The 12553-nt window shown below is 52.8% G+C and overlaps 2 protein-coding genes across 10 annotated transcripts in view; one reads left to right on the top strand and one right to left on the bottom strand.

Annotated features, from left to right (window-relative positions):
* The window catches only part of RPA1 (replication protein A1), a 216070-nt gene that overhangs the window by 169610 nt on the left and 33907 nt on the right, over positions 1 to 12553 (bottom strand). The gene's annotated exons all lie outside the window — the stretch shown is intronic.
* RILP (Rab interacting lysosomal protein) lies at positions 35 to 12176 on the top strand. 9 transcript variants are annotated; one of them, XM_083358373.1, is made up of 8 exons: positions 35 to 398; positions 636 to 759; positions 1328 to 1575; positions 1660 to 1833; positions 2356 to 2516; positions 8044 to 8160; positions 9863 to 9964; positions 11664 to 12172. In XM_083358373.1, the coding sequence occupies exons 1-8, from the start codon at positions 174 to 176 to the stop codon at positions 11827 to 11829; spliced, it is 1317 nt and encodes a 438-aa protein (XP_083214499.1). In that variant the 5' UTR covers positions 35 to 173; the 3' UTR covers positions 11830 to 12172. The 9 variants fall into 9 exon arrangements, 8 of the variants coding, with proteins under 8 accessions (XP_083214499.1, XP_083214496.1, XP_083214497.1 ...); XM_083358375.1 differs by having other exon boundaries at positions 49 to 398; positions 1454 to 1575; positions 11664 to 12171; XR_014491971.1 differs by lacking the exon at positions 11664 to 12172 and adding an exon at positions 6639 to 6876 and having other exon boundaries at positions 35 to 759; positions 9863 to 9880.

Consider the following 12553-nt stretch of genomic DNA (forward strand, 5'->3'; position numbering starts at 1 on the left):
GGCAGCCCGAGTCCCGCCAGGGGCGCCTTCCCTCCGTGAGCCAGGCGGGGCGAGCCAGGCGGAAGGCGGAGCGGCGCCTCCTCTTCGCCCGCCGGAGCGCAGTCGCCGCTGGGGCGCGAGCGAGGGCACCGCCGCCGTCGCCTGTCTGGGGCCGCAGCGCGGTGCCCGGCCGGATGGAGGCGGCCTACGTGTACCGCCTGGCGGGCACGCTGGGCTCGGAGCTGCAGCGGCTCTCGGACCGCTTCGGGACGGCCTCCCTGGCCGGGCTGGTCCCGCAAGTGGTGCGCCTGCTGGAGCTGCTGGAGACGCTGGCCGTGGACGGGACGCCCCCGGGACCGCTGCCGGGAGCGCCGTCGGACGAGGAATCTCCCGGAGCCGCGGCCGAGCGCTCGCGGCAGGTGCGGAGGCCCGCGCGCACCCCGGCCGGGAGGGCTCCTGCGTTTCCCCGCTGCTGCCCGGCTGTGTCCCGCGGGCGCGTCCTCCTCCTCCGGTGGCGACTTGCGCGGAGGGAGGGCGGGATAGTGGGGGGCGGGCGAGGGGACCCCTGGGAATCTGCGCCAGCTCCCCTGCGCCGCCGGTCCCGGAGCGCTTGGCGCAGGTCGAAGCCGGCGGTGCGCTTCTTCTTCTCCTGGCAGGTGGCGGAGCAGCGGCTAGCCGAAGCCCAGCAGCGGGAGCGGCGCCTCCAGAGCCGGCTGACCCAGCTGGAAGTGGAGCCGCAGCCAGCCCTGAGCCGCCTGGCGCGGGGCCAAGCCCAGGAAGGTGAGGCCGGGCCGGGCCAGGAGGGACTTTCCTCGGCGGGGAGGGGGGGAGCCTTGGCCGTTGCCTTGAGCCGCGGAGGAGGACGGAGCCCCGGGTCTTTTCCTGCGGCTTCTGCCAGAGTCCCTCCCTGCACCCACCTGCCGCTTCCACCGCTTGAGTTTTGAAACTCCAGCAGCCTGACTTGGCTGACTTCCTTGTTTTGGTGATGCGAAGTGCGGGCTGGCCCCATCTGCCTCCTACCAATGGTGGCCCCGAACAGAGCTGGGGGGGGGCTGCCTTTCCACAGACCGCACTTAGCTTGGAAGGCGGCAGTGAGCCATTGCACCCCGTGGGTGTGCTTGTGACGCAGAGCGAGCAGTTGCATCTGCACCACAGGCTTCTCTGTGGCTGGGTGTGCTGTGCAAATCCAGCCTGGTTGCTTAAGTCATTAGCCCAGGCGTGTCCTGCCTGGGGAGGGCGGCAGCCTCCTGGATGGGCCAGGAAACTTTCCAGAATCAAGCTGGGCTGGAGAGCAGGAGAGGGAGACGTCCATCGCGGGAAAGCCCCCGTTGTGCATCATGGGTTGCAGATCAGCCAGTAATGAAATCTGGGCATCCGGAGGGGAAAGGCAGGTGTGACCTTTGGTGGGCGCCCATCAGCCGAGCGATGGCAAAGCCGAAGGGACGCCACGAAGCCGCTCTCTGTCCTGCCTCAGAGGACCCTGGCCGCAGAGAGCGGGAGCTGATGCTGCAGCTGAAGGAGGTGGTGGACCATCAGAGGGACAAGATCCGCGCCCAGGACCACGAGATCCAGCGCAAGGCCCGGGACACGGAGGCGGTGAGTGCGGGTGGGCCTGGCTGGAGGAGGGGGGGCTCCCACCTCCCCCAGTCACTGAGGGCGGTTGTGGGTCTGTCCCCGCAGCTGCAGGAGCAGCTCAACCGCTTCATGACCGTGAACGAGAACCTGCGCCAGAAGGTGGCCGTGGTGCAGGCCCAGCTCAGGAGCGCCCTGGAGAGGAAGGCGGAGGTGGAGGCCCTCTGGGAAGCAGAGAGACGAGGCAGGGCGGCTGGGCCCGCCAGGACAAGCACCCCCACGGTGAGAGGGACAGGGCAAGTGCCTGGAGGGAGGGCAAAGGGGGCTCAGGGCCCGTGCAACACAGAGGAGCCCGGGGCCCCCTCCACCCGGCTGAACAAGAGCCCCGTGGACAGCGACAGTGGCTGCTGCCAGCCTTGCGAGGTAGACCAGATTGGAAACTGACTCCATAGGAAGATCCCAGGGTGTTGGGGAGAGCCAGTTTGAGCCTTTTTCTCAGGCTTCTCATCCTGCCTGGCCAGGCCGTGTTTCTGCCCCAGTGCCTCCCCACAGCACCATTTCTCCTTCTACGTTGGGCTCCAGGTAGCCTTGGGGTGGGGGCAGCGCTGGAGGAGCACGAGGCTGAGGGCACCCCGAGTTCAGGCTGGGCGGTTTCCAGGCCAAAGGAGGAAGTGGGGCCCAGAAGCAGGTGGCCAGCAACCGGCTTCGTTTTATTCATCATTTTATTCCTGACTTTCGGTGCGACTCCAGGCTGATCTGGGTGGCTCAGAGTGCAAGGCAATCGTGTCCCCCATCTTTCCTTAGGAACAGGAGGAGGGGGCTGTAGGAGAGGCTGCAGCTCCCCCGGAACACCCCGCTGACCAGTGCACCTTCTCAAAGGAAGAGCTGCAACAGATCCTGCAAGAACGCAACGAGCTCAAGACCAGCCTTTTCCTGGTGGAGGAGGAGTTGGCCTATTACCAGCGGTCAGTCGGTCTCCCGGGGTACTTTGAGGTGGAGGGAGGAGGGGGGAGCTTCTCTCCTGATGGACCCCCTGCAGCCCCACAACTGCCTTTGCTCCACGAGAGCCGGACTGCTTTAGATTCTGACAGGGAGGCCCAAGGTGGGCTGCTGCAGGGTCCTCTATATGGGGGGGGGGGTCCAGCCTTGCTGAAAATACGGGATTCTGCCAAGCCCAGAACAGCCTCTTCTTCGATGCCTCCTGCCAAGAGTTGGCTTGTTCCCCTGTCAAAAAGCTTTTGGCCATCGAGAGTCGTTTGTTGGGATGGGGGTGGGGGGTGGCTAATGAAATCAAAGAAATAAATAAGTTCCTCTTAAGGCAAAATTTGTAATCCTTAATCTTATTCCACAGTGCTGCTGTAACCCTCTTTTACTTGTCACACCGTTGAAAAGCAGAGGCTTTCCCCCCTTCCTCCAGAAGACTGAGCCCCCAGCCCACCCAGTGGAAGCGGGTGGTCCCTTAAGGCCCTCCAGTGCAGGAATCCTCCAGTGCCCCTCCCCGGGAGATGCCCGTCTAGCCTCTGCTTAAACACCTCCTCCCCCCCCCCCCCGCCAGGCCCCAGCCCTCAGGCCAGTTAAAGAGCGCTTTGTGTTCAGAAAAGCTTCCATCAAAATCCTCCTGATTTAAACCCTTCGTTTCTCTCCTTCTGGGGTCAGCTTGGAAATTTTCACCTGATCATTGGTGGCCCTTTGGGGCTTGAAGATGGCTGCCCCATCTTCCTGTGGAAGCTCCAGCTTGCCAGGCTCCTTCCAAGAGAGGCACGGTCCCTTTGCTTCTTCCCGTGGACTCACCTGGAGACAGACAGAATAGCACAGTTGAAAGGGACCCTTCTAGTCCCACCCCCTGCTCAGGCAAGAAAAAACGGTACCATTTCAGACAAAGGGCTGTCCAGTCTCTTCTTAAAAGCTTCCAGGGTTGGAGCATTCACAGCTTCTGGAGGCAGGTAGTTACACTGGCTCATTGTTCTATCTGTCAGGAAATTCCTCCTTAGTTCTAGGTTGCTTCGCTCCTTGATCACTTTCTGTCCATTGTTTCTTGTCCTGCCTTCAGGTGCTTTGGAGAATAGGTTGACACACACACACCCCTCTTTGATATTGGAAGACCAATATCATGTCACCCAAAAAAACATATTTGTTTTAAGCTAGAGGAAACAGTGAAAGAAGCTGGTCCTCTAGGCTAGGGAAAAAGAGAGAATTAACATAGTTCTCCTGAGCCTCTAATAAAAGAAGCTTTTTAAAAGCTCAGGAAACAAGCAAATGTTTGCTTCAGGAATCTGATTATCTGTAAAAAATGGGGTTAAAATGTTTAGCCAGAAAACTGCATTTGAATTTTGAACATTGGCGTATGTTAAGCCTTGTATGTCTCCGCAAGTAGAAAATTCTGTGTGATCAACTTTTTAAAAAATTCCTAACATTTTGCATTCCGGAAAACTACTTTTCATTAACTTCTTTTTAGCTAAAATATAATTTACAAAGAGTTTCATTTCTGAGCTCACTAATTAGATCACTGCATCTTTTTTTTAATCTCATGTAGAAACATTGTTTTATCATGGATGGGTTACCCTGATCCTAACTCTTTCTTCAAACTGGGAATATTTACATTTTAATACCTCACATAAAAAGAGTTATTGCATTTTTTTTAAAAAGTAAAGTTTGATTTTATTTATTGGTGGTGAGATTTGTCTCTTGAGGAGTTGGGAGAACAGCAGAAACCTCTAATTGCATGACTTTGTGCTCTGCAGTCAAGAGGCTGCATTGTATAAATTATTGTCGGTTGCACAGTCAGCCACTGGATTTGGCGTTTTTATCCACCTATCAAGTCCTTCCCAAGGACCTGGGATGGGCAGATGTGGAGTTCTTAAGGGTCTCGTCGCAGGACGTCAGCTGTTCCAAGTGAAGCTGCCTTTTGCAATTGACTGATGGTAAATTGGTTGATGCCGCTGGAGTTCAAGTGGTGCTCCAGTTGTTTTCGGATCGCACCCACTGGTGCCACTGCCATTGGTGCCACCTTTGCTTTCTTTTGCCACAGTCGTTTTATTTCTGTTTGCAGGTCTTCGCATTTTGTTATCTTCTCCAGTTCTTCTTCTTCTCTTCTGCTGTCTCCAGGTACTGCCACGCCCACTATTCAAACTTTTTTGCTTTACTTACCGACAATTGTTAAGTCCAGGTTGTTGTGTGGCGGGTGCTTGTCTGTTTGAATTCTAAAGTCCCAGAGCAATTTAGCTTCTTCACTTTCTATGGCTGTCTCTATTTGTGGTCCCACCAGTTTTTGCTTGCAGGCGCGTGGTGTTTCCTGCAGATCTTCCGATGCACCGTTGTTGCCACTGTGTCACGGTGCTGCTTGTATAATCTGTGCGATCTTCTTGCAGCCATAGACCAGGTGCCCGGCTCTTTCTTTGGCTTCTTTGCAGAGACGGCGCTCGCCGTCTGTTGCCTTCTGTCGCCGGCATGAGAAACGAACCAAGCAGCTGCATCAGTTCCAGAGGCAGACCTGGGTGTGTGCAGACCCAGAGGCTTCTGAGGGAGGGAGCTTGTGCCAGACCTTCGGGGTAAGCCTGGCTAGGAAACAAATTTCCCAGGCAGTCTTTAGCTCTACTTCACACGGACGGACGAGACCAACAGAGTTTTTGCAAGCCTGGTTTGACTTAATCACCGCTCCTTCTTATGTCTCGGGGAGACGTTTGCCTGGGTCGCTTTGAATGCTATCTTGCTTTCCAGGACTTAAGGAATAATTTCAGCCGTCTTCATTTGCTTGCTTGCTTGCTTGCTTATATACTGAGTTGCGGGGGGATATAAATTTAATAAATAAATGTAAAAATAAAATATATGACTTTGGGCAGCTCACTGCTATTAAAATATAAAAAAACAAAATCTATACTACCCCCATTGTATAAGGGAAATATAAAAAAAACCCCATCTGACATTGTCCATAACCAGAGTGCATAACAACAAGTTGGAAGGTACCTTGGAGGTCATCTAGTCCAACCCCCTGCTCAGGCAGGAAACCCTATACCATTTCAGACAAATGGCTGTTCAGTCTCTTCTTAAAACTTCCAGTGTTGGAGCATTCACCACTTCTGGAGGCAGGTTGTTCCACTGATTAATTGGTCTGACTGTTAGGAAATTGCCTTCTTATTTCCAGGTTGCTTCTCTCCTTGGTGAGTTTCCATCCGTTGCTTCTCGACCTGCCTTCAGGTGCTTTGGAGAATAGGTGGACCCCCTTCTTCTTTGGGGCAGCCCCTGAGATATTGGAGCACTGCTATCATGTCACCCCTCACTCTTCTCTTCACTAAACTAGACGTTTCCGATTCCAGCAACTGTTCCTTATATGATTTAGCCTCCAGTCCCTTAATCATCTTTGTTACTCTTCTTTGTACTCTTTCTTTTTTACATCATGGTGATCAAAACTGGATGCAGTATTCCAGGTGTGGCCTTACCAAGGCCTTGTAAAGTGGTATTAGTACTTCACGTGATCTTGATTCTATCCCTCTGTTAATGCAGCCTAGCACTGTGTTGGCTTTTTTGGCGGCTGCAGCACACTGCTGGCTCATATTTAAGTGACTGTCCACTAGGACTCCAAGATAATAATAATATAATAATATAATATAATATAAATATAATGCCGCTTGGGGTGTGTGTGAATGCCCTAATAAGCAGGCATATACATAGAATGAAGGCTACTGCTAAGCTACTGCTAAGCTTGTAAGCTGCCCTGAGTCTTCGGAGAAGGGTGGGATATAAATGGAATTAAAATAAAATAAATAAAATAAATAAGATCCCTCTCAGTTACTACTATTGAGCAAGGTACCCCCTATACTATACCTGTACATTTGATTTTTCTTGCCTAAATGTAGAACCTCACTTTTTCATCTTGTTGGATAGCGCCCAGTGTTCAAGTCTGTCTACATCCTCCTGTATCTTAAGCCTGTCTTCTGGAGTGTTGGCTATTCCTGCCAGCATGGTGTCGTCTGCATATTTGATGAGTTCCCCATCTATCCCCTCGTCCAAATCATTGATGAAAATATTGAAGAGCACTGGGCCCAAAACTGAGCCTTGGGGCACCCCACTACACACTTGCCTCCATGTAGATGCAGTTCCATTGAGGACCACACACTGAGTACCGTACAGCAACATCTATCCACAATCATCTGCAGAGGCACCGCAGAGGCTGTAGGGACATGGGTCCCTACATGCAATGGCAAACTGCCTATTTCCCACACAATGACCTCCCTGGAACTTCTAGCCTTCCAGCCCAGGGATTCTGCCATTCAATTCATCTGACTGATTACCTGACATCACGGTTGTATTGACTCTTAGTGATCACATGTAAGCCTTTTCGTTATGGTCTGATATACAGTATATACGTTCTGATGTCAGTTATCCAGATTGTCATTTTGTTATTTCCCTTATTGTGTTTGTATTTATCTTGCTGCATTTATACTTTTGTTTTTTTATATCCTGAGTCATTCGGGGTCACCGTGGAGTTGGGCAGTGCCGAAATCTAAATAAATAAATGTCACTAAATCTGTCCTCAGCCCTTTGGACCTGCCAGTGTCCCTGATTGCCCCTGTGGTTGAGTCCGTCCAGTTTGTTGGAGGATTTAAAGAAAAGACTGGACAGCCACTTGTCTGAAATGGTCTACGGCAGGGGTGTCAAACTCAATTTCATTGAGGACCGCATCAGCATTGCGGTTGCCCTCAGGGGGCTGGGTAGGTATGGCCAGAGTGGGCGTGGCCTATTGGGTGGGCGTGGCTACAGTGCATATGGCCTACTGGGTGGTCGTGGCCAGCTCTACATTGTTCGCATCAAGGGTGCCTATGGGGGCCTGGGCAGGAGTGGGACAGATCTGTGGGTCTTTGGCAGAAGGAGGGTGTCTGGGCCAGGGCTAAGGCAGTGGGGGCCGTTCCCTCACTGTTTCCAGGATGGCTTCGCGGGCCACATGAAACCACTTCACGGGCCGGATCCGGCCCCCGGGCCTTGTGTTTGACATGTATGGTCTACGGTTTCCTGCTTGAGCAGGGGTCGGACTAGAAGACCTTCAAGGTCCCTTCCAAATCTGTGACTCCATTACTCTACTACAGTTTGTTGTCTTTTTCCACCCACCTTCCTAAAATGTGGTGCCCAGATCTGGATGGAGTATTCTTAGTACAAGCTGACCAGTGGAGAACAGAGAGGAGAGCATTGGTGTCTTTTGCAGCTGCCTCGTGGCCTTGGCTCACATTTAGCGTGTGACCAAAACCTGAATGCAACATTCCAGATGTGGCCCTACCGAGGCCCCATAAAGTGGTACTAACACTTCATGTGACCTTGATTCTATCCCCGTTGATGCAGCCCAGGACCGCGCTGGCTTTTTTGGCTGCTGCCGCACACGGCTGGCTCACTAGGACTCCAAGATCCCTGCTGCAGTTGGTGGAGGAGGGGTAGATTTCCTTCCCCACCCCACCCCTCCCCACCCCAAACCACTCCTGAGACTGAGATGCTTCTGCCCTCCAGGGAGCTGCTTAATGGGGAGCGGGTCCCTGCCCTGCATGCAGTGAAATCTGCCATCAAGAAACAGCGCAAGAAGATCTGGGCCAAGATGCTGGGCACCGAAGAGGAGCCGGCGGGCAGGTGGGTCCCTTGGCAGCCCTCGGCCAGCAGTGTTCCCCAGGCAGGCAGGCAGGCTCTCTCCTTCCTCTCTCTCTCTCTCTCTCTCTCTCACACACACACACACACACACACACGCACACTCTCTCATAAAGCCTCACCCTCTGGCCTCACTCTGCGGTCTCCCACTGGCCACAGAGAATCTGGCAGTCTAAGAGAGAACTTTTATAAAATGTTTTACAGATGGCATTTAGATCCTAAAAAGCTTGCAAGTATGTATCCGAACTATCAGCCTAAATGCTGGAGGTGTGGTGAAGAAGATGCAACATATTTTCATATATGGTGGACTTGTAAAAAGGTTAAGGCTTTTTGGATAAAAATTTGGTGGAATATGCAGAAGATTTTTAAGCAAAGGATAAAGTTTTGTCCGCAACTTTTTTTGTTGGGAATAATTACAGACGTTACAGTTGTGGACACTAAGTTGATGCTGAATTTAATTACGGCAGCAAGACTCTTAATAGGTCAGTATTGGAAGAAGGAGGAACTGCCGACTATAGAAGAATGGACCTTAAAGGTTTCTGACCTGGCAGAGATGGCAAAGATATCGGCTTATTTGAAAGATCATTCGCAAGAACGTTATGTTATGGAGTGGAGAAAATGGATCAAGTATATCCAGAATAAATATGGGACTAAAAAGTTTTATGTAGCATTTGAATAAGTCTTCCTTTCTTTTCTCTTTCTTTTCTCTTTTTTATATATTTTATATTAATAGTGTTTGTAGTTATCCTATATGAGCTAGAGAGAGATAGATTTTAGAGTTTATGGTTGTTAGCATATGGATGTTTATGATTGTTTTTTTGTTTTTTATACCTTGTACTTAGCTCTGGGAAGTCAGGGGGGGGAGGGGTAGGGAGGGAGGGATAGGGGAGGGGTAGGGGGGATTGTTAAAGATAAAATGTATGATAAAACTTTTCAATAAAAAAAAAGAATCTGGCAGTCCAGCTCCCCTCAGCCTGGACAGGTCGGAAGCCCTTAGGACCTGGCCTCTTGCACCCGTTTCTGGAGCTGGGGAGAGGAAAGGGGGCCTGTTAATCTGCCCTCCTCTGGGTGAAGAGAGGGCATTTGGATAAATAGCCTGAGAAAGAAAGGATAATGGCTGGCCCTGACATTTTGCCAGGCTCGGCTGGGCTGACTCACCTTATAAATCCGTCTCTTTACGATCAACTCCAGAGTCTTGGCAGGTAGAGAGGTGAGTGAGGCTGGCTGCTCTGTGGGGCAGTGTTTGTTCTGCAGCTGTCCCAGGCAAGTTCTGCAAAAGAGCGCAGGAAAGCTGGAGGCAGCGAACCTGATTCCTCACAAGGTTTCTCCAACTTGGTTCCGTCTTAGAAATAACCTGGTCTGGTAGCATAATTTCACGGAAGGAGAGGCCTGTAGTAGTTTGTGAGTGCCCTTCTTTCGTCTCCTGTGGTTGCGGATGGGATATGAGAGGGAAAGCAGCCAGTTTAGGAGGAGGTTTGTTAACGAGGGTGGAAAATTAAAGGGAGAAAGAGGCAAACTAGCCATTCATCTAAAGGGGTGGCCCAGAGGTTCTAGCAGTGGCAACACTCCAGGGAAATGGGGACCCCCGCAATTTCAGCACATGCATGCATACACACACACACACACACGCACACAACAGAGCTCATGGAGGTGTCTGCAATGCCTGCTCTATTCTGCTCTGTTTCAGGGAGGAAGACGAGGAGGAGGAGGAAGGCGAGGGATGGCCGATTGGCTCTCCTGGCGCTGACCACACAGATGGCCACCTGCCCGGGTCCAGGATCAAGAGCTTGTAAGTCTGGGCTGAAGTGGGGGCAGTTGCTGGGCTGGGAGGGAATCCTGCCAGGGTCCCGAGACGTCTCTCTGGGGAGAAGGAGAAGTGAGCAGACCCCCAGGCCTGGCAGCCTTCTTGGGAGACCCTCCAAGGAAAGGTGTAGCTTTTCACTTGTGGATGAAGCAGCTCCTGGAGGCCTTGGGGGGAGGGGGGGCTGAAGAGGTGGAGTTCAAGGTTAGCCTCCTCTCTTCAGCCAGACTCGGCCTCCGTGTGTGTGTGTGTGTGTGTGTGTGTGTGTGTGTGCGCGCATGTTGGTTCTGCATGACCCCAATAAATCCTGCCAGGCCCCTTTTCTCTCCTCGGATTGAGAGCAGAGGAGCTCTGGATTCCCCCAGAGAGAGAATCACCCTCTTCATGCATCTGTTTGTTTATATTCCACCTTTATTTTTTTACGATTAACTCAAGGCGGTGAATGCTGTACTGCCTCTTATTCCCCCTCCCCCCCACAACAATCCCTGTGAGGGGGCTGGGCTGAGAGACAGGGATTGGCCCAAGGTCACCCAGCCGGCTTTCACGCCTAAGGCGGGACTAGAACTCACCCTCTCCTCCTTTCTAGGCCAGCACCTATTTAGAATAAATTCTATTTGGAATAATAACCGAGTTGGAAGGGGCCTTGTGGTCACCTAGTCCACCCCCCTGCCCAAGGAGTCCCTACATAATTTCTGACAGACGGCAGTCCCGTCTCTTCTTGAAAGCCTGCAATGATGAAGCACCAACAACATCTGAAGGCAACTCCTGTTCCATTGGTCAGGAAATTTCTCCTTATTTCCAGGTTGAATCTCTCCTTGATCGGTTTCCATCCTTTATTCCTTGTCTGGCCTTCAGGTGCTTTGGAAAATCAGTTGGCCCCCTCCTCTCTGTGACACCCCCTCAAATATTGGAACGCTGCTATTGTATCTCCCCTGCTCCTTCTCTTCACTGGACTAGCCATGCCCAGTTCCTGCAACCGTCCTTCGTATATTTTAGCCTCCAGCCCCCTAATCCTCTTCATTGCTCTTCTCTGCACTTTCTCTAGAGTCTCAACATCTTTTTTATAGCGTGGAGACCAAGACTGATTGCAGTATTCTAGCTGGGGTCTTACTAAGGCTTTGTGGAGTGGTATTAGGACCTCACGTGATCTTGATTGAATTCCTCTATTACTGCAATTTAGGATTGCACTGGCTTTTTTGGCTGGCGCCCCGCACTGTTAGCTCGTATTTAATTGATTGTCCGCTAAGACTGCAAGATGCCTCTCACAGTTGCTGCTATTAAGCCTGGTTTGACCCAATCCATATGTGTACTTTTGGTTTTTCTTGCCTAAGTGTAAGACTTTACTTTTCTCTCTGTTGAAAGGGCCCAGTGTTCAAAGTCTGTCACGATCCCTCTGGATCTTGAGCCTGTCATCCGGGGCGTCGGCTATTCCTGCCAGCTTAGTATCATCTGCCAATTTGACGCTTCCCCCTTATGTTCCCTCACCTAGGTTGGCTTGGGGCGCAGAGGGGCGTGGGGTGCCTTGACTGTATCGCTACTCGGGCGCAGCTTTTCCCACGGCCCCTGCTCCAGTGGCTCCTCGGCCGACCGAGGATTAGAAGCGGGGCTCTGGTGGCGGAAGCCGTGGGCAGAGAAATGTTCTTGCTCTCTGATCTCAGGGGTCTCCTCTGTGTCTCTTCCCTCCCAGTTTCAGCCAATGGTATCGCAGAAGCTCCCAGCCCAGCCCCACGGAAAGCAGGCCTGGAACCTGGGAGATCATCAGCGCAGAAGATGTGGGTCCGGGGGAAGAAGAGAGAGAAGAAGCGCCCCCCAGGGGCTCCTCTTCCCTACCCCCAACTTCCCCTCTCCCCTGAGCCGGGACACTCACGGCTGGACTTGCAGCACTGCCCTTCCGGGCTCCCGGAGAGACGCTTTGGGGAAGTGCCAGCAGCTTGGGGGCCCTGCGCAGAAGGCGGCCAGAGGCTGCCCCAAGGGTGCTGTGCCCAGAACCGGCTGCCTGGCCTCCCTCCTGGGCACCTTCCGCCTGGCCCTCCCTCCACGCAGGGTTGCGCCTTCTGGGAAATGCCTGGAGGAAGAGTTGTACGTTGCCCTTTGCCTGCAGTCTCCCAGGACAACCAGCTAGTGTGCAACCTTAATATTTAACACCAAAACAATGACAATAAAATGGAAAACACGCACCTGGCCACGAAGAGCCTCCTTGGGAGGAAGCGGAAATCACACCCCCTCCCCCATCTGTGACTGAAGCAGAGGGAAGGAGCAGGGCAGGATGTCTTACCCCCACCAAGATCCCCCCCCCGCCAGTTTGTACTCAAAACAAGCCTTTCGTGCAAATCTTAAAAAGTGGATAAAGCACCCCTTCCTTCTCCTGAAGGGGGGTGGCAAGCTGGAAGCCTCGGAAACCCCCGCAAGAGGCAACTCCTGGTGCTCCCCTCCCCGTTCCCTGGCTGAGGGGAAGCTGCAGGTCAGCCTGCTCTGGCTCCAGGAAAGGGGAACCGTGGGGGGTGCTCCCCTTCTGTGCCCAGGAAGGCCTCAAGAGGAGGCTGCACTGCTTGGACAAAGACTGGTGGGGGGGAGCTG

Source organism: Vipera ursinii, assembly GCF_947247035.1.
Source record: "Vipera ursinii genome assembly, chromosome: 1".
NCBI classification, from domain to species: Eukaryota; Metazoa; Chordata; class Lepidosauria; order Squamata; family Viperidae; genus Vipera; species Vipera ursinii.